The 22,919-nt window shown below is 35.6% G+C and overlaps 1 protein-coding gene across 2 annotated transcripts in view; it reads right to left on the bottom strand.

Annotated features, from left to right (window-relative positions):
* Positions 1-3,812: 3,812 nt before the first annotated feature.
* The window catches only part of Rab6a (RAB6A, member RAS oncogene family), a 63,634-nt gene continuing 44,527 nt past the window's right edge, over positions 3,813-22,919 (bottom strand). The window contains exons 4-8 of one of the 2 annotated variants that reach the window (XM_046441936.2): positions 20,987-21,092; positions 19,027-19,138; positions 13,475-13,568; positions 6,995-7,061; positions 3,813-5,853 (exon numbers count right to left, since the gene is read on the bottom strand). In XM_046441936.2, coding sequence (XP_046297892.1) covers positions 5,789-5,853; positions 6,995-7,061; positions 13,475-13,568; positions 19,027-19,138; positions 20,987-21,092 — 444 coding nt within the window. In that variant the 3' untranslated portion in view covers positions 3,813-5,788. Of the gene's footprint in view, positions 5,854-6,994; positions 7,062-13,474; positions 13,569-19,026; positions 19,139-20,986; positions 21,093-21,158; positions 21,265-22,919 lie in introns of both variants that reach the window. The other variant, XM_046441935.2, reaches the window with a different exon arrangement.

Genomic DNA, 22,919 nt, shown 5'->3' on the forward strand with positions numbered 1-22,919 from the left:
ATAATACTAAAGTATCTGCTGATAAGTCAAAGATGCACACTGGAATTTTTTTTTTTTTGGTGGGGGCAGGTACCAGGGATTGAACTCAGGGGCACTTGACCACTGAGCCACATCCCTAGCCCTATTTTGTACTTATTAGAGACAGGGTCTCACTGAGTTGCTTAGCACCTTGCTAAACTGCTGAGGCTGGCTTTGAACTTGCAATCCTCCTGCCTCCAGCTTGAGTTGCAGGGATTACAGGCGTGTGCCACCATGCCTGTCCACCCTGGGATTCTTAAGAGGAACCACTGAAAATATAATTAAAGAGATTAATCTAAAAACAAAACCAGGCCCTAAGCAACTTAGTGAGACTGTTTCAAAACAAACAAATAAAAAAGGCTGGGAATGTGGTTCAGTGGTTAAGTACCCCTGGATTCAATACCTGGAACCAATACCAAAAATACTTGAAAGTGCCCCTGGATTCAATCCCAGTACAAAATAAATAAATAAAATACAATAATAAGCTAAAACTAGAAGAGCCCAGGCATAGTAGCACATGCCCACAGTCTCAGCTACTTGGGAGGCTGAGGTAAGAAGACTGCTTGGGTTTGGGGTTAGTATTGGCAACATATTAAGACCCTATCTTTAAAACAAAACAGTAGAAGGATGGAAAAGATATACCATGCAAACAGTAAGCATAAGAAAGCTGGAACAGCTATTTTAGCATCAGACAAAACCAAACTTCAAGACAATTACTAGAAATAAACTTGGACATTTATAAAGACAAATGGCCAATGTATCAGGAAGACTAAAGCAATATTAGAAGTTTTACAGTTGTAAATGAATATATTAAAAAAGAAAGATCTCTGGGGCTGGGGCTGTAGCTCAGCAGTAGAGCACTTGCCTAGCACGTGGGAGGTGCTGGGTTCCATCCTCAGCACCACATAAAAATAAATAATTAAAATAAAGGTATTGTGTCTGACAACAATTGAAAAAAAAAAAAAAAAGAAAGAAAGACCTCAGGCTACAATATAGCTCAATGTTGAGTATAAATGCAGGAGGCCCTGGGTTTACTCCCTAGTACCCCCTACTGATACAAATCTCAAATCAATAACTGTAATTGTATGTCCCAAGGAAAAAACAAAAAACTAAATCCAAAGCTCCCAGAATGAAGGAAATCAAAGATTAGGTCGGAGATATATGTAACAAAGAAAAAAAAAAAGTAAAGATGGGAGGGAAGGAGAGAGAAACAAATGCAGGACATGATGGCACATACCTGTAATCAACTATTTGAGAGGCTAAGGAGGATCTCAAGTATGAGGTCAGCCCAGGTAACTCAGAGAGACCCTGACTCAAAATAAAAATAAAAAGGGCTGGGGATGTAGCCCAGTGGTACAGTGCTGAGTTCAATTCCTGGTCCTCTCCTCCCTCTCCAAAACTAAAATTCCCCTTGGTGTATAAGCTACTAATCTGAAGAGGTATACAAGGTAAGGGTCAAAGATGGACTCTCAAGTTGAGGATGTGAAGCTTTGGAGTGAAGAGTTCTAAGACCCCTAAGATTCCATGTAATCACTCCCAGTGTTATCCCCATGGGACACATCTTATTCCAGGGCTTTACTTTTATTTTCATCAATTCCTCACTTGACAGCAGCACTACCTTACTATTACTCCTGGGGACACTTGCAGTATTCTAATCTGTGGCCTTTATTTGTATAGTAAGAAGATCAGCTGTGGTTGAACCAAGGAAGGGGTTTTCCTTTTTTCTGAAAAGGGCCCGATAATAAATCCTATTGGCTTTTTGAGCTGTGAACTCTATTGCAACTATTCAATTCTAACCTTGTACTGTGAAAGTATGGCTGAGTTCCAATAATACTTAAACAGGTAGCAGAGCTGGGCACAGTAGCACTTGCTTGTCACCCAGCTACTTAGGAGGCTGAGGCAGAACATCACAAACTCAAGGTTGGCCTGGGGAACTTAGACTTTTGTCTCAAAGTAAAAATGAAAGTGGCTGAAGATGTAGCATAGTGATAAAGCACACCTGAGTTCAATCCCCAATACTGAGAAAACAAATAACAAAAAATCAACAAGTTAGATTAGGTGGTAGGGCTAAAGTTGCCAATCCCTGACCCAAAGCAAAGGTGTAGTTCAGAAGAGGCAAAAGCAGAACTTAAAAACTATTTTTCCTGGGGGTGGAGGGGTTGTGGGTCAGCAGTAGAGCGCTTGCCTAGCACCTGTGAGGCCCTGGGTTTGAGGATAAAAAAACTATTTTTCCTAATAAAGTCAGTCCTCACTAACAAAAGGACACAATTTCACCATGGTGGGAACATTTGTACTCACACAAACCTAGATGGTACAGCCTACTACAAACCTAGGCTACATAGAGTCCATGTCTATTAGCTTATTGCTCCTGGGGCCAGGATGAACAAAACAGCAGAAGATTAAATCAAGCACAAGAGTCAATCAAGAGATGCACTAAACAAGCTATGAGGCCAGCTGGCGCAGTGTGGCATACTGTTTCACAGTAACCTTTTTCTTATAAGTATGCTCTAAAAATAATGTTAAAGGTATAGTCTCACGCATGTCCCCTGAAGGCGGTGGAATTTGGGTTTCTTCTGTGTATAATGGGCTGGCTGTGAAATAAAGCTAAGAAAGAGAAAAAATGAAGAAACCACAGGATCCAGGAAGTAATTTTAGAAAGCAGGGATGGGACGGTTTTTCAATCTTAGGGGTCAAGCATCCACACTGGAAAGAGAGCACAAGAGCCTGCCTTTGCTTTATTTATATGGGGGAAGCATCAAAGGTTGTTCATGGAATGTTCTTTTGCCATGGTAGGAGGTGGGCTGTCCAGTTTCCAATGGGTTACACCCAATCAGAATCCCACTAGTAGAGCAAGGGCAGAGATCTCACATCTTGGGCAGTCTACACATGGGAATGCCAGGATCCTTCCCAAGACCCCCATGGCTCAGTACCGAGTAAAAGACCACTCAAGTAGCTTTACGGTGGCATCCCACAGTATAGTATAATAAACCAGTAACTAAGTCATTTATTATCAGGTATTATGTATTGTACATAATTGTATGTGCTGGACTTTTATATGTCCTATAAATTGTAACAATCTGGCAGGATTACTAGAGGCAGATTGGCTACCTTCCTAGTTGGCCAAACTGTGATTAAATTCATTTTTCCTTTTTATATTGTTCTTATTTCTGCTACAGGAACGCAACTGAATCCAGTCTATCAGAACTCCAGCAAGGCCTTTGGCCTAGGGTATCAGTAACAATATCAGTAGCCAAAAGGAATTTTTTTTGGCTGTTAAAATCTTATGGGACCACCACTGTACATGTGATTCATCATTGGTTGAAATGTCATTATGGGGTACATAGCTATAATCCTATTACTGACTTTACCAGAGCCATCTTCAAGTGGCAGCCACTCTCCCACTCCTCCAACAATTGAAAAGTCTTCGGACTCCCCAATGGTTTTTCACATTTTTTCTTGTTATTTTTCTGATTTCCATGTTCCTCTTATAGTTCTAAAAGCATATGCTAATTCAACACCATGGCAGGAATGGGAAACCAAGTCAACAATTGTTTTCTTTAGTGTTTTATTTATATATATTTGGCAGCAAAATTGTGTTTATTAAAAAAAAAAAGCCTAGACTATGAACACACTTCACTGCTTCAGTTAAAGAACCCCAAGCCAAACAAAAAGACCAATATTAAAAGCAGCATACTGGTTACTTTCTTAAAGATACATAAAAAGAATCAAATGCAACAGTGTAGGAAGACTTTTCAGAAATCACAACTTCTTTCAAATAAAGAATATGATCCATCTGCCATATTGAATTGATATTTATTTTAGGACATGCCATGTCAAAATAAAACAAAAAGAGTCAATCCTTGCTTTTAACAATAATATTGTATTATAAAAGCACTTTACAACTCCATCTCATCTTTGAGTATAAGTTACAGGTATGTGGGCTAATGATTACCTGAAAACATTTCTCTATTCAGATCCATAATCCAAGTGCTCTCTGAATATTACAAGGTGACAATAAGTGAAAAGTGAAGGAGGAAGAGGAATAGAGGGGAGCAAGGTTTTCTGAGTTAAGGGTTTTGTAGCAATGAGAAGACGATGAAGTATGAAGTTATTTTTGTTGTCTTTTCATCTTTATACTGTGTTAAGTAATGCTTACAACATAAATTCAGCAGGCTTTTCCTGAGCTTTAACTCAGAAATTTTCTCCCTGCAAACAATGTATTTACATATGTGTTTATTAACTTACACAGCAATCTCACAATAACTAGTAAAGATTAAAAGGGTGCACTCCTAGTATATTTGTTTGCAGTGTTTTAAGGGAAATGCATATTGCCATGGTGATGAAGCTCTAAAAAGATTCACCAAAACATCTAAAAATTCAAAGTTAAAAAAAAAAAAAAAGGCAAAGAAATAAATATCACCAAAGAAAAAGATTAATTGTAGCTTAAATATAAAACTAAATCACTAGTTAATTAACCAAACTATACAGATCTAATAAAAAGCAAAACCAGCTTGAAAGACCCAACATTTAAAAAAATGCTAAAAAATAAGGCATAAATCTGCATAATATTGACTTTTATTTCCATTCTCTCCTTTCCCTTTTCAATGTTCTTATCTGCCTCTAGGGGCTTACAAGAAAATTATTTCCATTTTAATTTTGACTTCAAATGTTCAGAGTAGGATATTTGCTATTCTGTGAGGGTTCTTTTATGGGTAAGCTTTAGATATCATTATTTCTATTTGTTATAGTTTTGATCAAGTCATCAAATTTAAATTCTTCCACTGTTTCTTAAAGGAATTTGATTTTCACAATGCCTTGCCTGCATAGCATTTTTTAAAAGAAAGAAAATACAAGCAAAATCTATTGCTCAAAAGGGTGAGGTGGAGTTTTTTGTTTTAAAACAAACAATAGCTATCTCAACAATTTTAAAAACCTTGGGAGAAAGAGTTAATTGGAACTGATTTTATCATGAATAATTAAATATTAAAAACTTGTTCTGAAGCATTTGGTTATTTTTTTTCTCCCAGAGTCTAATAAAGTACATGTGAAAGGGTCATTTGTCTTGGTCAAAAATAAATTTTATGCTCATCTACTTGTAAGTACTCAGTATGTTCATTAGGACTCATTTTGAGGACACACCAGAACCCTTTCCTCATTTAAGCATTGCCCACCATGATGGCTAAGTTTTGATCTCAAAGAAGGTCTAAGTAATTTATATCAGTGCTCAAGAATAATTTTGGACATCTTGGCCTAGAGCAAGTGGCTATCTATAAAACTGAAAGATAATTCCAATGGGTTTGCTGCATTGCCACCTCCTGTTTGCTTTGTGGGAGGGTGAGAATAGGGAATGCAGATAAGAGAGAGGTGAGAAAAGCAGGGAAAGATCAAGTAGGTAGGTAAATGCTGCTGAGAACATACTGCTCCTTAACCAAGCCATGCTCATATTGTTGAGATTTCCATCATTTTAAAGTACATTATCATAACATTAAAAAAAGAAAAATGTTAAGAAAATGTATCTGATCTTTAAGGTTATCACTGGAATATGCTGGAATCTTTTGGCTTTTTGTAAAATATAAATAATGAAGACACTGACTTTTTTGTGCTTGTGAAGCTAATAGATTATCTCCACGAGACAGGCAGCAATGATGAATTGCAATACGTTATTACTGAAGGGAAAAGGTTCAAGCCAATATTCACACTGCAGTCAATGAAAGAGTACGGGAGCCAAAGCAGTGAGCTTCTGGAGAAGGGTTGAAGATGCCATGAGGGATTAGCAGGAACAGCCTCCTTCACTAACTGGTTGCTCCTGAGGCTTTTCCAGTTTAATGTCAATCACTGAAACAAAATTTAAGGAGCCATAAACAGAAAAGCACAGTTCTAATTCTTGTTTACTCTGACATCTTTGGCAAGCCCCTTATAGCCTTATTTGACTTCAGAGCCTACATAGTTGCTATATTCTATATAGCTACCCCACCATACACAGTAATCATATGGAAAAAACTTGCTTCTGTCTATTACATGCAACAAGAGTCAGAATGAAATACAAGTTCGATTCACGGTAATCTACCCTAAGGATAATATTCTACAGGAGTAAGAAAATACAAAGATGATATTCCCTATAGAATCATCTATAATAAACATTTGACAATAGTATACAAGAGTTCACATAACGGGAAATTTAATAAGTAATGCCACTTCAACTCAGTAGAATACATTATACCATGAAAATAAAGGTGGCTTGAAAAAACATGAAATATTTAGATGGGAAGGGTTGAACACAAAATTTTATGAACTCTATGGTTTAATAAAAATGTCTACATATGGAAAAATATTAAAGGTAAATATAAAACATAAAACAATGAAACATTAAAATTCAAAATCCTTGGGGGTAGGGCTGTAGCTTAGTGGTAGAGTGCTTGCCTAGTACGTGTGAGGCACTGGGTTTGATCCTTAGCACTACATAAAAATAAAATAAAGGCATTCTGTCCATCTACAGCTACAGAAAAAATTTTTAAAAAAATCAAAAATCCTTGGAAATAACTGATTATTAGACGTGCTTCATTATGTTTTGTAAAGTCTATGATAAAATTGTATTTTGAGTTATTTATTGCCTATGCTAGAACAGAGCTTGAATCTTAGAAAAGGTAGGAAAAGAAAATGATACCTTATGGGGAAAAAGTCCTGAGCCAATGGGACTCAAAAGAAGCAGGAGATTGGGATTCTAAAAGTTTCCTACCTATTAAAAAGCAAATAAAAAATCTACACTCTCACTGAATAATTATAGTGAGCAGCCATTGCAAATGATACTTTATATAGTAGACCTCATTTGTGTAGAAGACCTCTTGAGTTTTTGTCTATCTGAGTCATCAATCCCTAGCTGTAAAAGGAAATGGCACAATATTCCTTAGTCAGCAAAGGAAAAATCTGAAGACTAGTATCAACAATAAAAATTTCGGAGAGAAAAAAAAAAGGATACTGTCTTCTCTGCTTCTGTCCTGTGTGCTTTCCATTCCAGGTAAAGCCGCTGCTACACGTCGGAAGAGCTGTAGGAGAGAGGTGGTAGTAAGATGGATGACCAGGGGGGTAATGAGTGAAAGGCTGTGGCTTTTGGGTTATTCCTCACTTAGACTTAAGCATCATTAAGGCATATTAAAGTGTCTATTCATCCTATAAATGAATATCATATGAAAAACACGCTAAACTACCAACCACAAACAAAGACACAATTTCTGTTTTCCAACAGGTGAGACAAAACAAGAACAAATAGCTGTGCAACAGGCAGCAAAAATATCATTTGAGTCATAGAAATATGGTACTACAGTAATCATATGGAAAAAACTTAGAAATATGGTACTACAGAAACAGTATAGTGAAATTTCTCATTCATCTCAGTAAGACAATATAGTGGAATTTTTCTCTTTCATAAAGGGTTAGGTTCTAAAGACAGTGTATTATACGTAGTGAAAGTGAAGTTAGTCAAAATTAGCTTTGATAATTACTTAGAAAAGTACTATTTTAGAGATCAACATAAGACTTCTCAAATCCAACACAGCTGGCCTTTCTTAGATCATGTGAATAAGCCCAGAGGAAGTGGCTGGGTTGTGTTTGAGGTAAAGCATTACAAAACGTTATCTTCAATAGGAAAACACCCAATCCTGGTGAGATGTTTGAGAAGTACCTGGGAACAGATACTGACTAAAGGAACAACAGATTCATAACTCTTATGTTGTACTCAATCTTAGGCATACACTTTGAACAAGCAGAATGTCATAAGAAACCACCTAATCATTTCAATTATTTCTCTTTTAGTTAGGCATGTAGTATAGAATTTCTATAGGATGTAACTCCCTTGTACCATGTGCCTGCTAACTTAAGGCACTGAAACTCTTTAAGGGATATAATTTTTTCTTTTTTGGTAGTACAGGGATTGAACACATGCTAGGCAAGCACTGTACCACCGAGCTACATTCTCAGTTTTTTTTTTTTTTTTTTTTTTTTAATATTTATCTAAGTGGCTCAGGCTAGTCTCAAGCTTGTGATTCTTCTGCCTAAGCCTCCCAAGTAGCTGGATTGCAGATATGTGCCACAGTGCCCAGCTCAAGAAATTTTTTTAATTCATCAGTTTGCAATGTGGCAAAGCACAGATTCAAACAATTCCTTATGTCACAATGTGATAAGTCACTACAAACAGAAGAAGTAGGAAATGATATGAAAATATATATTTAAGAAGGCCCTCCTCAGCTGGGCATGGTGGCACAAGCCTATAATCCCAATGACTTGGGGGGCTGAGGCAGAAGGATGGAGAGTTCAAGGCCAGTCTTAGCAACTTACTGATGCCCTAAGCAATTTAGTGAGACCTGTCTCAAAATAAAAATAAAAAGGGCTAGGGATGTGGCCAAGTGCTTAAGCACCCCTGGGTTCAATCCTTAGTTTAAAAAAAACAAAGGAAGGAAGCCCTCCTTAGGAGCATGGGAATTTCTTAGGAGGTAACATCTGAGCTGGGATTTAAATGCAGTTTTAAAATTTTACCTGGCTCGTCAGGCATCATAGCGCATGCCTGTAATCCCACTGACTTGGAAGCTTGAGGCAGGAGGATCCCAAGTTTGAGGCAAGCCTCAGCAACTTAGCAAGGTCCTAAGCAACTTAGTGAGACCCTTCTCAAAATAAAAAATAAAAAAAGAGGGGCTGGGGTTGTGGCTTAGCGGTGGAGTGCTCACCTAGCATGTGCAAGGCCCTGGGTTCGATCCTCAGCACCACATAAGATGAATAAATAAAATAAAGGTATTGTGTCCAACTACAACTAAAAAAATTTAAAAAAAAATAATAAATTTAAAAAATAAAAAGAGAGTTGGGAATATGACTCAATTACAGCACCTCTAGATTAAATCCTTAGTATCCACCCCCAAAAAATATCTCTTGGCTGAAAAACTCAATGAGTTAAGTACTCCATAAATGTTGCTAAAAATGAGAAGAAACAGAATGAATGAAAAGCTAGAGATGAGGAACTGGATCTGTGTGTAAACTGTTTGCAGCAAAGAAGTATACAAAAAGAGCAAACTAGGGCTGGGGATGTGGCTCAAGCGGTAGCAGCCCGGGTTCGATCCTCAGCACCACGTACAAACAAAGATGTTGTGTCCGCCGAAAACTAAAAAATAAATATTAAAAATTCTCTCTCTCTCTCAAAAAAAAAAAAAAAATCCTATAAAAAAAAGAGCAAACTAAAGATTTTATCTATTAGACAACAGTTCAATAGGGCAGAAATAGGGAAGAAAGGAAAAGACTAATTGTTTTGGTTCCATAAGGCTTAGGGGGATTTTAGTAGGTACCAAATTAGGCATCTGCCTCAATACTTTTCCCAAACCAACTATCAGATTCCAAACTGTAGAATGCTTACCTTAACATCATTTCTGATATGCCAGAAATTGGGCAAAATCAAAGATCATGTAGTGTTATAAATTACTAACATATCAAATCAATTTAGCAATTATATAAGGTAGTGGGTCTATTTAGAGTTCCAAATATAGGTAAACATTTTAGATATAAAAATACTCTAATAAATAATGACTCTGAAAGCTGCTAATATTATAAACAAAAGTAAAAACTTACAAAAGCTAAATGAATAGATTGACACAATATAATAGATAACTTTAGGAAGATTATGCCTTTCTTAACCCAATAGGTGATAATAAAAATTTAATTAGGCCGGGCACAGTGGGGCATGCCTCTATAATCCCAGAGATTTGGGAGGCTGAGACAGGGGGATAGATAGTAAATTCAATCTGGGAAACTCTTGTCTCAAAATAAAAATTAAAAAATGGGCTAAGATGTAGCTCAGTGGTATAGTGCTCCCTGTCACTTGTTCAATCCCTAGTACCATACACACAAAAAAAATATTAAATTAAAAAATTAATTAGTACAAAATTAGATAATTCTAATGTTTTTGAAGTTATGATATATTAGCATTGAGTGAAAAGTAGAGTATCAAAAAAAAAAAAATACCAACTTTTGGCAGTTCAAAATTTCATGCATCAGGAAAACTCCAGTATCCGTTGATTTTATGATAAATAATATAGAGTGTGGTGGAAAACATATTTTATAGAAAATAAGAAGCAAAAATTAGCATTCCCCCACCAATATAAAAATAGGTAGTTAAAAAAAAGTACTGTAACTGAAAATATGGCACTATATCAAATTCTGATTATGTTTTTAGGATAAAGTTTTAGATTTATTTTTGTATTTCAGAAATTCATTCTATATACTAATATTCAATTTTGGCCATCTATCCAAAATGTATACTGGGAACATTTCTGATTTCAGGAGAGATGAGAATGAATGAAAAGAGGTGGCATGTTATGGGGCTGGGTTGTGGCTCAGTGGTAGAGCACTTGCCTCCCCTGTGTGAGGCTGAGGGTTCAATCCTCAGCACCACATAAGAATAAATAAATAAATAAATAAAAAGATGTTGAGTCTATCTACAACTAAAAAATTATTAAAAAAAAAAAAAAAAAAGAGGTGGCATGTTATAAAAAATTCAACATACAGGGAACCATCAAAAATAATGCAGTGAGGCTGGGTGCAGTGGTGCAGGCCTGTAATCTCAGGGGCTCGGGAGGCTGAGACAGGAGGATTGCAAGTTCAAACCCAGCCTCAGCAAAAGCGAGATGCTAAGCAACTCAGACCCTGTCTCTAAATAAAATACAAAATAAGGCTGGGGATGTGGCTCAGTGGTTGAGTGCCTCTGATTTCAATCCCTGGTCGCCCCTGCCTACCCCTCAAAATAATGCAATCGGGTATGGTGGTACATGCCTGTAATCCCAGTGGTTTGAGAGGCTAAGTAACGCAGGAGGATCGTGAGTTCAAAGCCCGTTTCAACAATTTATTGAGGCCCTAAGCAACTCAAGGAGACCCTGTCTCTAAATTTTATATATTTATTTATTTAAAAAAAGGGGGGGGGGAGGCCTAGGGATATGGCTCAGTGGTTAAGTCCCCTAGTTCAATCCCCAGTACGAAAAAAATAAAAGGGGAGGGGGAAAAAAAGGCAATGTATTTCTTAGTTAATTTGACAAATTAACAAGTAATTTGTTAATTTTTCTCTTGACAGAAATAAATTTTACATGATTAATCATTACTAGTTGCAAGGGAAAAGATTTTAACCTATTACTTAAATGTGCTTTTTTTCAGTAATTGGGATTGAACCCAGAGGCACTCTACCATTGAACTACTTCCCCATCCCTTTGTTTTTTTATTTTGAGATAAGGTCTCCCTAAATTGCTGAGGTCAGTCTCAAACTTATGATCCTCCTGCCTCAGCCTCCTGAGGTCATGGGATTACAGATGGATGCTGCCACAGCCAGCTTAAATGTCTATTATTAAGATTTTAGTTTCTTTTTTATATCATCCTCTCATTTGGGGGTTCCAGGATTTTTCCACCTTGACTGAATTATATAAGTTAACAAAGCATGGTCTCCAAATACTGAAATAAAATCCTATCCCTATAAAGTGAAAACAGGTAATGGTTTTTGTGAGTTAAGATGGAAGCTGGGCTGGAGTGTGGCTCAGTGGTAGAGCTCTTGCCTAGCATGTATGACGCCCTGGGTTTGATTCTCAGCACCACATAAAAATGAAATAAAGATATTGTGTCCAACTACAACTAAAAAATAAATATTAAAAAAAGATGGAAGCTAAAATAAGTAAATAAATAAATAAAGGTAGATTTGTTCCAAAAATTTAGAAGTAATTTTCATTATATGTATATTTAAAAGAATGGTAATATCAAGTCCCAATAGAATCAGGAACTTCAGCAAAACCAGATGTTCACACATACCATATAAATAAGAAGAACAAAGTAGTAAATGGTTTTGAATTCAGGACAATACTTCTATAAAATAAATCTCTCTGCATTATCACAATATAGTTATATCTGTCTATATTGGTCAGGCTTTCAGAAAAAAATCATGTGCTTGGTGATGAAAATATTCTAAAGTTAGATTGTGGCAATAGTTGTACAATGCCATAGATTTACTAAAATAATCGACCTGTACATTTAAACTAAACAAAATTTATGGCATATAAACAGTATATAAAGAATATGTCACATATAATTATATAAATCATATGATATCTCTTTTTGAAATGCTTGCTACTGGATTTCAGATTTTGGAATATTTGTATATATAGATATATAATAAGGCATCTTGGGTATGGGGCTCAAGTTAAATCTAAAATTCATTCGTGTTTCCTATACACACAGACTGAAGGTAATTTATTGCAATAATCTGAATGTACCTGTAAGGTCAGGTGTAGAATTTTCCACTTAGGAAATCTGGTAGGTGATCAAAACACTTCAGGTTTTGGAGCACTTTGGATTAGGATATACAACTTATACTTAAATAAAGCTGTTAATTTGGGAGTGATTAAACATCATGAAGATCCTAGTTATCAGTAGTGTTCTATATTTGCTGATGATCCTAGAACTTCAAAACATTAACCCAAAAAAAGATATTCTGTAGCATGACATAAAAGCTACTAGTTCAAAACCTTATCAAAATGTTTTTAATAGAGAAATTCAGATGAAGTTACCTACTGCTTTTTCCTGGAACACTGGCTCATTATAATATTGTAGTAACTTCTATTACTCAAAAATAAATTGCCCGTGACTTCTACAGGTTCAACTAGTTATCATTTGCTATACTTCCACACACATTGCTAAGTTCTGGGACTGTGTAATTCTGAAGGGGATGGGGAGAGATAAAGAAAGAGACTGATTTTCAATACATTGTGGTAAGATTCCATAATAGTGATTTCACAGGAGCAAGGGGTCTGTGAAAACACAAATTATTAGCCTAGCCAGGAGGTAGGGTAGGAAATGTCAGAGGAGATGTACCTGACATCTTAATAGTACAAGACAAGGAGGGAATGGAAAATACTGTGCAAAAATGAAAACAATATAGAGATTTTTTTCCCCATGAGGCTCATCCTAATTGAAAGGATTTTACTTTATCACTTGTAGTTAAAAAAAAAACTTTGTAATGTGAGATTTCTATATTTTCTTGCTCTCTTCCATTGAAACATTCCTGTTGTTAACACTGTTTAAACACCAGCAGTTATTAAGAATAAATTCACCAAAATGTACTTTTACCACATGCAAAACTGACAATGAATAATTACTTTCATTTATCACAATCTTGCCACCTCTGAAACTAGGAAAGCTTACTTTCAGGTAGGAATATAGTAAGAGTATGGTAAGTTTACAACTTTGCAATAAAAAAAAAAGTGTTGTCCTGTGTATAATCTAAAAAGTTTGTATTTTCCCATTTCCCATGCTTCATTTTTACTTTTTTCACTATCTGAAATGTTGCTAATTCATGAGGCCTTGTTACTAACTGGATGAAAACTGTACACTACAGAATAGAACACTCATGCAATTACATGTTTTTCAATACTCAATGGACATGTACCTGCTTTACATTGTATCCTGCTTTTGCACTGGTTTCAATGAACATAACATTCAGTTCTTTGGCTTTCCTCTCTCCTTCCTCAATTGAAACTTGCCTGTAGAAAAAAGATAAATTCTTACTTTTGAAATATGACATTATTAAGATTATAAACAGAGTTTTGAAAATAACTTTTCTACATATAGATGGTGGTTATACAGGCAATATTAATCTAAAAATTTGTGGGCTGGGTGCATTGGCTCATTCCTATAATCCCAGGGACTCTAGAGGCAGAGTCAAGAGGATCAAAGTTTGAGATGAGCCTCAGTAACTTAAGTAAAACCCTAAGCAACTCAGCAAGACCCTGTCTCAAAAAAGGACTGGGAATGTAGCTTAGTGGTAAAGCATTCCTAGGCTCAATCCCAATACCAAAAACTAAAGGGGGGAAAATATCCACTACACTTAAACTTTGTACATTTGTGTGTGTATGTGTTATATTTAACTTTTTTTTTTGGTAGTGAGGATTGAATTCAGCACTCAACCACTGAGCCACATCCCCAGCCCAATTTTGTATTTTATTTAGAGACAGGGTCTCACTGAATTGCTTAGTGCCTTGTTAGATTGCTGAGGGTGGCTTTGAACTCTCATTCTCCTGCCTCAGCCTCCAGAACAGATGGGATTACAGTTGTGTACCCTGTTTAATCAATAAAAAGGTATAAACACACACTTATTTTCTTTTTTGTACTGGAAATTTAACCCCAGAACAATTTATCTCTCAGCTACAATCCCCAACCTCTTTTAAATTTTATTTATTTATTTATTTTTAAAACTATTCTTGTAAAATATTTTTTAGTTGTAGATGGACACAATTTATTTACTTTTATGTGGTGCTGAAGATCAAACCCAGTGCCTCACATGTTCGAGGCAGGTGCTCTACCACTGAGTTACAGCCCCAACCCCTTATTTATTTATTTTTAAAAGGGAACATCATGCTTCAAACATTCTTTATTTTATTTGTTTTTATGTGGTGCTGAAGATCATACCCAGTGCCTCACACATGCTAGGCAAGTGCTCCACCACTGAGCTACAACCCCAGCCATTAAATTTTATTTTGAGATAGGGGTCTTGCTAAATTCACAGGCTGGCCTTGAACTTGCATTCCTCCTGCCTTAGCCTCCCCAGTAGCTGGGATTATATGGATCTGTGACCACACCCGGCTTAAAAGATGTTTTTTTTTTTTTACAGATTTGCTTTTACTTGTCTGGTAACATTTTTCTTTTGTTTTGGTGGTACTGGGAATGAACCCAGAGATGCTCTACCACTGAGCTATATCCCCAGACATTAAAAAATATATATATTTTTAAACTATTTTAAAAATAATACAAACTTGGGGCTGGGGTTGTGGCTTAGCGGTAGAGCTCTCGCCTAGCATGTGTGAGGCCCTGGGTTCCATCCTCAGCACCACATAAAAATAAATAAATAAAATAAAGTCATTCTGTCCAACTACAAAAAAATTTTTAAATAAATAAATAAATAAAATAAAGATATTGACAACTACAACTAAAAAGTATTAAAAAAATAATAATACAAACTTAAAAAAATTCGCTAAGATGCTCAGGCTGGCTTCAAACTTGAGATCTTTTGCTTGGCCTTCTGAGCAGCTGGGATTACAGGAGTGTACCACCTGGCTCATCCTCTGAGTGTGTGTGTATGTATTTGTTATTGTTGTTTTCAGTTGTAGATGGACTCGGTTGTAGATGTATTTATTGTAGATTTATTTATTTATTTTTAAATAAATAACAGTGCCTCACGCGTGCTAGGCAAGTACTCTACCACTGAGCCACAAACCCAGCCCTCATCCTGTGATTTTTTTACAATTGAAAACTTGGGGGTGGGGGGTGGCTGGGGTTGTGGCTTAGTGGTGGAGCCTGAGGCACTGGGTTCCATCCTCAGCACTACATAAAAACTAAATAAATAAAGTAAAAACAAACAAACAAACTTATCCAGGCATGGGGTGCATGCCTGTAATCCCTGCAGATTGAGGCAGGAGGATTGAGAGTTCAAAGTCAGCCTCAGCAACAGCAAGATTACTAAGCAACTCAGTGAGACCCTGTCTTTAAATAAAATACAAGTAGGGCTGGGGATGTGGCTCAGTGGTTGAGTGCCCCTGAGTTCAATCCCCAGTACCAAAACAAAACAAACAAATAAACAAACAAAACTTACAGGCTGGGAATGTGACTCAATGACAGAGGTAAAGGCCCTGGGTTTGATACCCAGAACCATAAAACAAAAACAAAACAAAACAAATCCTCCCAAACCCCACAAAACCAAAACTTAATAACCTACTTTAAAAAATTATTTTTTAGTTGTAGTTAAACACAATATCTTTATTTTATTTATTTATTTTAATGTGATGCTGAGGATCAAACCCACGGCCTCGCACGTGCTAGGTGAGCGCTCTACCACTGAGCCACAATCCCAGCCCCCTGTTTTTTTTAATGGTTTACTTCTCTCCCTTAACTCATTAAGCCCTAATCTGTGGATATTCAAAAAAAAAAAATTGACACAAATGCATTAAAGTAAGTTGAAATCACTATCTACAGTTTATATATACATATATATATATGCATGTAATAATAATATATAGCAAATAATATATTATTTAAATCATTATAAGTATATTATTATTATGTAATTGTATATTATATACCATATTTGTCTTTTGTTTCTGGGCGTTGAACCTGGGGGTGCCTTATTACTGTGCTTTTCCCCTGTCCTTTTTACTTTTTGAGATGGAGTCTTGCTAAATTGCTGAGGGTGTCCTCAAACCTGCAATCCTTCTGCCTTGGCTTCCACAATCACTTATTACAGGCATAAGCCACTATTCCTGGCATTATACATCAACCCTTCCTTCCTCATAACTATTTATTTGAGTATCATACCTACAGACTCCTGAGTAACTGAGATTATAGGCCTGAGCCACCATGCACAGTCATGTTCTTCATTTATTTTTTGTGGTACTGGGGATCCAGGAACTCAGGAACGCTAGGGAAGTGCTTTGCCACATCTCCATCTCAAATTAAAAAGGAAAAGGCCAGCAGCTCAGGAGGCTGAGGCATGAGGAGGCCAGTCTCAGAAATTTAGTAAGGCTTTAAGCATCTTACCTTGTCTCAAAATAAAAAATAAAAAGAGCTGGGGACTTAGTTCAGTAGTAAAGTGCCCCTGGTTCAATCACAGAAGAAAGAAAGGAGGGAAGGGAGGAAAGACAGGCTGGGGAGGTCAGTGGTAGAGTGCTCCTGGGTTCAATCTCCAGTACTACAAAAGATTAATCAATAATAAAATCCACCATAATCTCGCTTCCTTCCCAAAGGTAACTATGGTTAATTTTCATGTATTCTTATCTAAAATTGTTTTAAGCAAATAAATATTTCTACCATCTTTTTAAACAGAAAGATGTCATATTAGATATACCGATCAAGTGCTTTTTTAAACTTCATGTGTTAGATATATGGTAGATTATTAATAAATTCGTCTTTCTTTCTAATCGTTACTAAGTATTTTCAATACTTCCCAAAATTATATATCCTATCTGCTTATGACAGACATTTGAATTGTTTAAAATTTTTAGCATTATAGTAATGTTGCAATAAAATTCTTATATGGTCATCTTTGAGTGTTTTGTGGGCTTCTCTAAGGAATACTAGAGGTAGATTTGAGTCAGTGAGTATTTTAAATTATAATATTGTCAAACTGCCCCTCCCACTAACAGCTACTTTTTAGTGTATGAGAGTTTTTGCTTATTCAAACTTTTGACAACACTGTGTATTATCAATGTTCTGAATTACTGTCAATCTTATAAATGAATATGACCCTTATGTATTCAAACTGAACAATCTTTTCCTTTATGGCTTCAGAATTTCATGTCATGCTTATATAAGGCCACCCTCTCTACTAAACATTGACCAAAACATTTTCTTTTAGTGATTTTTGCTAAACAACGAAATCTTTCACTCATATGGAAGTCATTTTAGTGTAAAGAACAAGCTCTATTCTTGGAAAAATTAAAAGGTGAGAGGTGATACTCTGGCAAAAATTACTAAGAAAGCTGGTAACCCCAAAGCTGTTGACAAATATTACATTAAAGAAAATTATTAAAATTTCTAGCATTTGTGCACTCAATTGAAATATTAAGTAATAGCCAGGTGTGGTGGCACAGACCTGTTATCCCAGCAACTTGGGATGCTGAGGCAGGAAGATAACAAAGCTTGAGGCTAGTCTCAGCAACTTAGTGAGACCCTGTCTCAAAAAATAAAAAGAGCTGGGGATATGGCTCAGTAATAGAGCTCTCCCTGGGTTCAAGCCTTAGTAACACCCCCCCACACAAAAAAAAATAAAAGAACAGACACTTTTAAAAGCATCCTCCATAGATGACTCTGGCTATAAAGGAGAAACAATGCAGATGTACAATCGTCCTATATCTTTCTATATAACAATAAAGGTCCTTAGGAACTTGAGTAAATTTAACAATATAATCTTCAACTTTTCATACTGAATACATTAAAAAAAGCCAAATTTGCATCATAAGCAATTCATGTACAAAAAATTTCATTACAAAAGATGAAGTCATATTTGAATTTACTTTTAAATTAAGAGATTTTAGTCTGGTGCAGTGGCACATACCTGTAATCCCAAAGGCTAAAGAGGCTGAGGCAGAAGATCCAACCTGAGGTCAGCCTCAACAACTTAGTGAGACCTTGTCTCAAAAATAAATAAAGGGGGGGTGGGGGCGGCACCTGACATTGTGGCTCAGTGGAAGAATGCTTGCTTAGCATGTGTGAGGCACTGGGTTCGATCCTCAAAACCATATTAAAATACTGTGTCCATCAAAGATAAATAAATAAAATGGCTTGGGATGAAGCTCAGCGGTTGAGCACCCTTGGTTCAATCCCCAGTACTGCAAAAATAAAGAATTAAATTAAGAAAGACTTTTCTTGAAACTTTGCATCCTGTGGCTATACAAAGTTATACAAAGTATATGTAAATATACTTTGTATCCTATGGCTTCAATATGGCTTTGCACTTTTGACTTCCACAATTAAGATATTCAGTTCAACTACACAGTCTGGCTCAATCATACAATTAAAAAAAAATTAAAAAATAAAATAAAATCACATACACAAAAAAGCCTATACCACTGAATTTAACAAATGAGATTATAAAGTGTGTATATTTAATCATAATTTTTAAAAGATGTTTTAAAAAATGGTTTGTTCTCTAACAAAACACTGTTTCCTCTTATGAGAGACTTTAAAAATAAAAAATATGTACAGGCTTCATGTTTAAACAATCTTATACAAGAGATTTTTTACATGGGCTTCCACAAAATAACTAATTTCCCCATAAGTACTGAGTTTAGTGTTTACATATTAAATATTTCAGATTCTCATACTAAAGAAAAGCTTAAATTGAGGATTAAACATACCTCCTTTCAAAACAACTTTTTAATGAAGAAAAGTAACAATAGCTAAACACAAAAAACAAGATATTCCACACACACAAAAAAACCCACTTCATACCTCTTGTCAGCAAGATCTGTTTTATTTCCTACTAGCATGATGATAACATCACTTCCTCTTTCTGTTCTGACATCATCAATCCATTTTGTAGTTTGCTGGAATGAGTTAACATCTGGTATAGGAGGGTGGACAGAGAGATTAGTGTTACTGAAATGCTACTTAAGTGACAGACAGCACTCCCTCACCCTGCAAGTTGGAAGAGGGATGGCACATTATGAACCCACTTTTAATGTGCCTACAACATAACTCCATTTTATCTGATTACATCTGTCAACCATCTAAACAAATCTGAATAATAAAATTCTCAAGGTTCCTTCTATATGTAAGTTAAACTTTTTTAAAAATAATAATCAAATGAGCACAATGTAGTATATAATTGGAAAAAAATTTAAAACTTTTTAAAATGTAAGGACAGCTATGGCAGATAATATGGTGTTATATTGCCACAATGCTTTTTTTGATCACTTACACATACCAAATATGACAAAGAAAGCATTTCCAAAAGTATGTCAGCCAGTAAGTCCCAACACATCCAGAAAAATTTGTAAAGCCTTCAAATAGCTTTCAACACCACTGTGTTTGTGTTGCTTATTCAGTTTGTGATCACTTTATCCTGAAGTTTATTAGTTTTATGCACCAGAATCACATCTAAAAGAATTCATCTTTTCCAGTATTAGATTTTTTCTTTTTTTGGGATGGTGCTAGTAATAGGTTCTAAATAGAGTACTTCAAAATCTTTTTCACAGTGGCTAAAGAAAACAATTTATTAATGTTTTAATATATCTATGGAATTTTTAAAGAAAAATATACCAAGTTTCATTTGCTTTGGTTAAAGTGAGCACAAACATGTCAAAGCTACAAAACTGGTCAATGTATAACAATGAACATACTTAAAAAAAAAAAGAAACAAAAAAAAAAAACAGCAACCCAAAGTAAAGCTGCAAGAGAATAAAGATTGCATATAATACTTATCAAAAAAAAAAAAGAAAAAAAAAAAGGAAAAAAAATCCCTGGATGCAATCTTCTAAGTCATTGCAATTACTATTTAGTACCTATGATGTCTGAGCAAATATACAAAGATATCTAGTAATATTATTACCAGCTCAAATCAATAAAAATAATTTAAAGAAGTCCAAGATGCTATATAATATTGGTTTTTTCATAAAGTATGGACCACTATATGGAATGATTAAACATTGCCTTATGTATATAGATAAACCAATTTACAAAGACAATTTCAATCACAGAGCATTTCCTGTCAGTCTCCAATGTGCCATGGAAAATTTAGTCACTTCAAAAGTCAAAGGCATTGCTCAGTCTTTGGGGAAAAGAAAAAGACCATTACTTGTTTCATTCCCATTTAAACATTTTTCTTGAAGAGAAACCTAAGTGTGATTTGTTAGCAGCAAAGTATGTCAAAGAATCTAGATATGGCTCAAACAAAAATCATCAATAGAGACGTGCACATTATGTTTTCTCTGTCTTCCTCACTAAAGAAAGAATGGCTGGAAGGAGGAAGCAGAGAAAAGCTGGCTAGCAGAAGCTTTTAATAGCCTCAACAGAGCCTGGTAAGATTTAGAAAACTTTGCAAGAGGCTTAGATGCAGAATACTTTTATATTAGAGAAATCTGAGATCAAATTAAATGAAAAAGGAGACTATAATTCCACTATAATTATGCCATGGCTTAGGGACAAAAAGATATTAAGAAAATATTTAAAAAAGATTCATAATTGGACCTGAAAGACAATTCTGGGGTGAAAAACTTGGCACAGTAGAAATGAAGCATATTGGTACAAACACCAAAGCAAGTACTTCTGACCTGGCTGGTCTGTGATAAAGTTTGCTATGACAAAACTTATTTTTACATGCCAGTAAGGAAAACAAGCACAAGACAAGAACATGCATGCAGGTAAGCTAGAGGTTGAAGAAGATCAGAAATGCATAATTCCCCCCACTCACTTGTGATATCATAAACAACAACTGCCACAGTGGAGTCACGAATGTAGCTAGGAATCAAGCTCCTGAACCGCTCTTGACCTGCTGTGTCCCATAATTGCAATCGTACCTAACAACAAAATCAGTCAAACAAGCAAGAAAAATAAGAAAGGTCAACCCGTTGCAATATACCTACTTGTGATATCGTAAACTACTACAGCTGCAGCAGAATCACGGATGTAACTGGGAATGAGGCTACGGAAACGTTCCTGACCCGCAGTATCCCACAGCTGCAGCCTGATCTGTGGGATGGGAAAAAATAAATAAAAAAAAAAAAAAACCAAAACCAAAACAAAAAAACTAATACTTGAGGAAAAAAACGAAAAGAAAAAAAAGAAATAATGTTTTTTGTAAAGGGGGAGGATGAAAGGTAGAAAGAAGACTCATGCAAGAGGTTGCAAGGAAGTAAGGAATGAAAATTAACATAAAACTCCCTTTACAAAAAAATATAATATGAAAAATTTGCTCACTGTGAAGGTACATGACTGAAAAATGCCACTGTGAAAGATGACACAGAACCAGAAATATGAATTCACTTCTTTCCCTCCTTCTAATCTTTTAAAATCCCTGTCTTCCAGATGACAAAAAGTAGACTACTGATGTTCAAATACTGAACATAAAAGATAAAATGAAGGAAAATGTCAATGAGCAGCTCAAGCTAACAAGAGTAAAGGAATTAAGCTTTTTGAAAGCCTCTCTGAAGCTAAAACGTCTTTCCCACTGGGTCTAGAACAATGGATTTTTTTTGTCTCCCCACCTCCAGTATTGGGATTGAACCCTGGGCTAAACCAGCACTTCACCCCTAAGCTATATCCCTAATCCTTTTTATTTTATTTTCAGGCAGGGTCTCATTAAGCTGCCCAGGCTGGCCTTGAATTTGTGCTCTTCCAGCCTCGGCCTGTGGAGTAGCTGGGATTACAAGCATGGTTTTTTGTTTTGCTTTGTTTTTTATTTTGCAGTGCTGGCGACTGTATCCAGGGCCTTCTGCATGTTAGGTGAGCACTCTACCACTGAGCTACATCTCCAGCTCTGGTATCTTTCACTACTGTACTTCTTTCTCCCCAGAACATTATAGATAATGCATCAAAAAGGAGAAATATCTTTCTGCAACCCTACATAAAAATTTCTTTACTTTCTCACATCTACATTATAAGATGAAAAGTGTGAAAACAAGCATCAAGTTTTCTTACCAGTGTAAAGCAGTTTCCCAGCTTTCAAGGTTTAAGAAATGGTAATTATATATGAAGACAAAAGAAAACATCCAAAAGAAAAAATTCACACTAATAAGAAATAACACTGGAGATAAAATAGTTTTTGGGGGATGCAGGTCTTGCAATATTGCATCTAACTTATTTATTATTTAGGTGACAGGAATCATTTCAAGGAAGAATAAGCTAGAATACAGAATTTACATTGTATTTAAAAGGGAAAACTCAAAAAGAATGGAAGATAAATATGCAAGTGCAAATATACATTATTTCTTCCTATTTAGTCACTTTGGAATATATCCTATTATGACAAAGAAAATCTTGGAAGTTCACAAAAGCATAATATTTGAATGATAGATTTCTGAATGTCTCAAATGATATTCCAAAGGTCTTCAGCAATTCTGATTTCTTCGTGAAAATTCTTTTCTCTCTTAAAGCTCTCTGTTGTCATTTTTCCAAATCAAGACAACAAATTTTGTTTAACAGGGCTAGGGATATTAGTATTTTACAAAACACTTGACGTTCTCTTCCTCTTTGGATCTTCAATTGGGTATAAAAAGTCAGAATGTGAAAAACAACTCGTGGTAATAACAGTTTTTCTCAAGGCCTATACACCAACTTTGGTAACTGCTAAGTACTTCTGATGGTGACAGTAACTGATTATAGTTTATCTGAGTTTTCTAACCTGG

This window comes from Marmota monax, unplaced genomic scaffold (genome assembly GCF_021218885.2).
Source record: "Marmota monax isolate L192 unplaced genomic scaffold, Marmota_monax_Labrador192_F-V1.1 WCK01_AAM20220418_F8-fsc00068, whole genome shotgun sequence".
NCBI lineage: Eukaryota > Metazoa > Chordata > Mammalia > Rodentia > Sciuridae > Marmota > Marmota monax.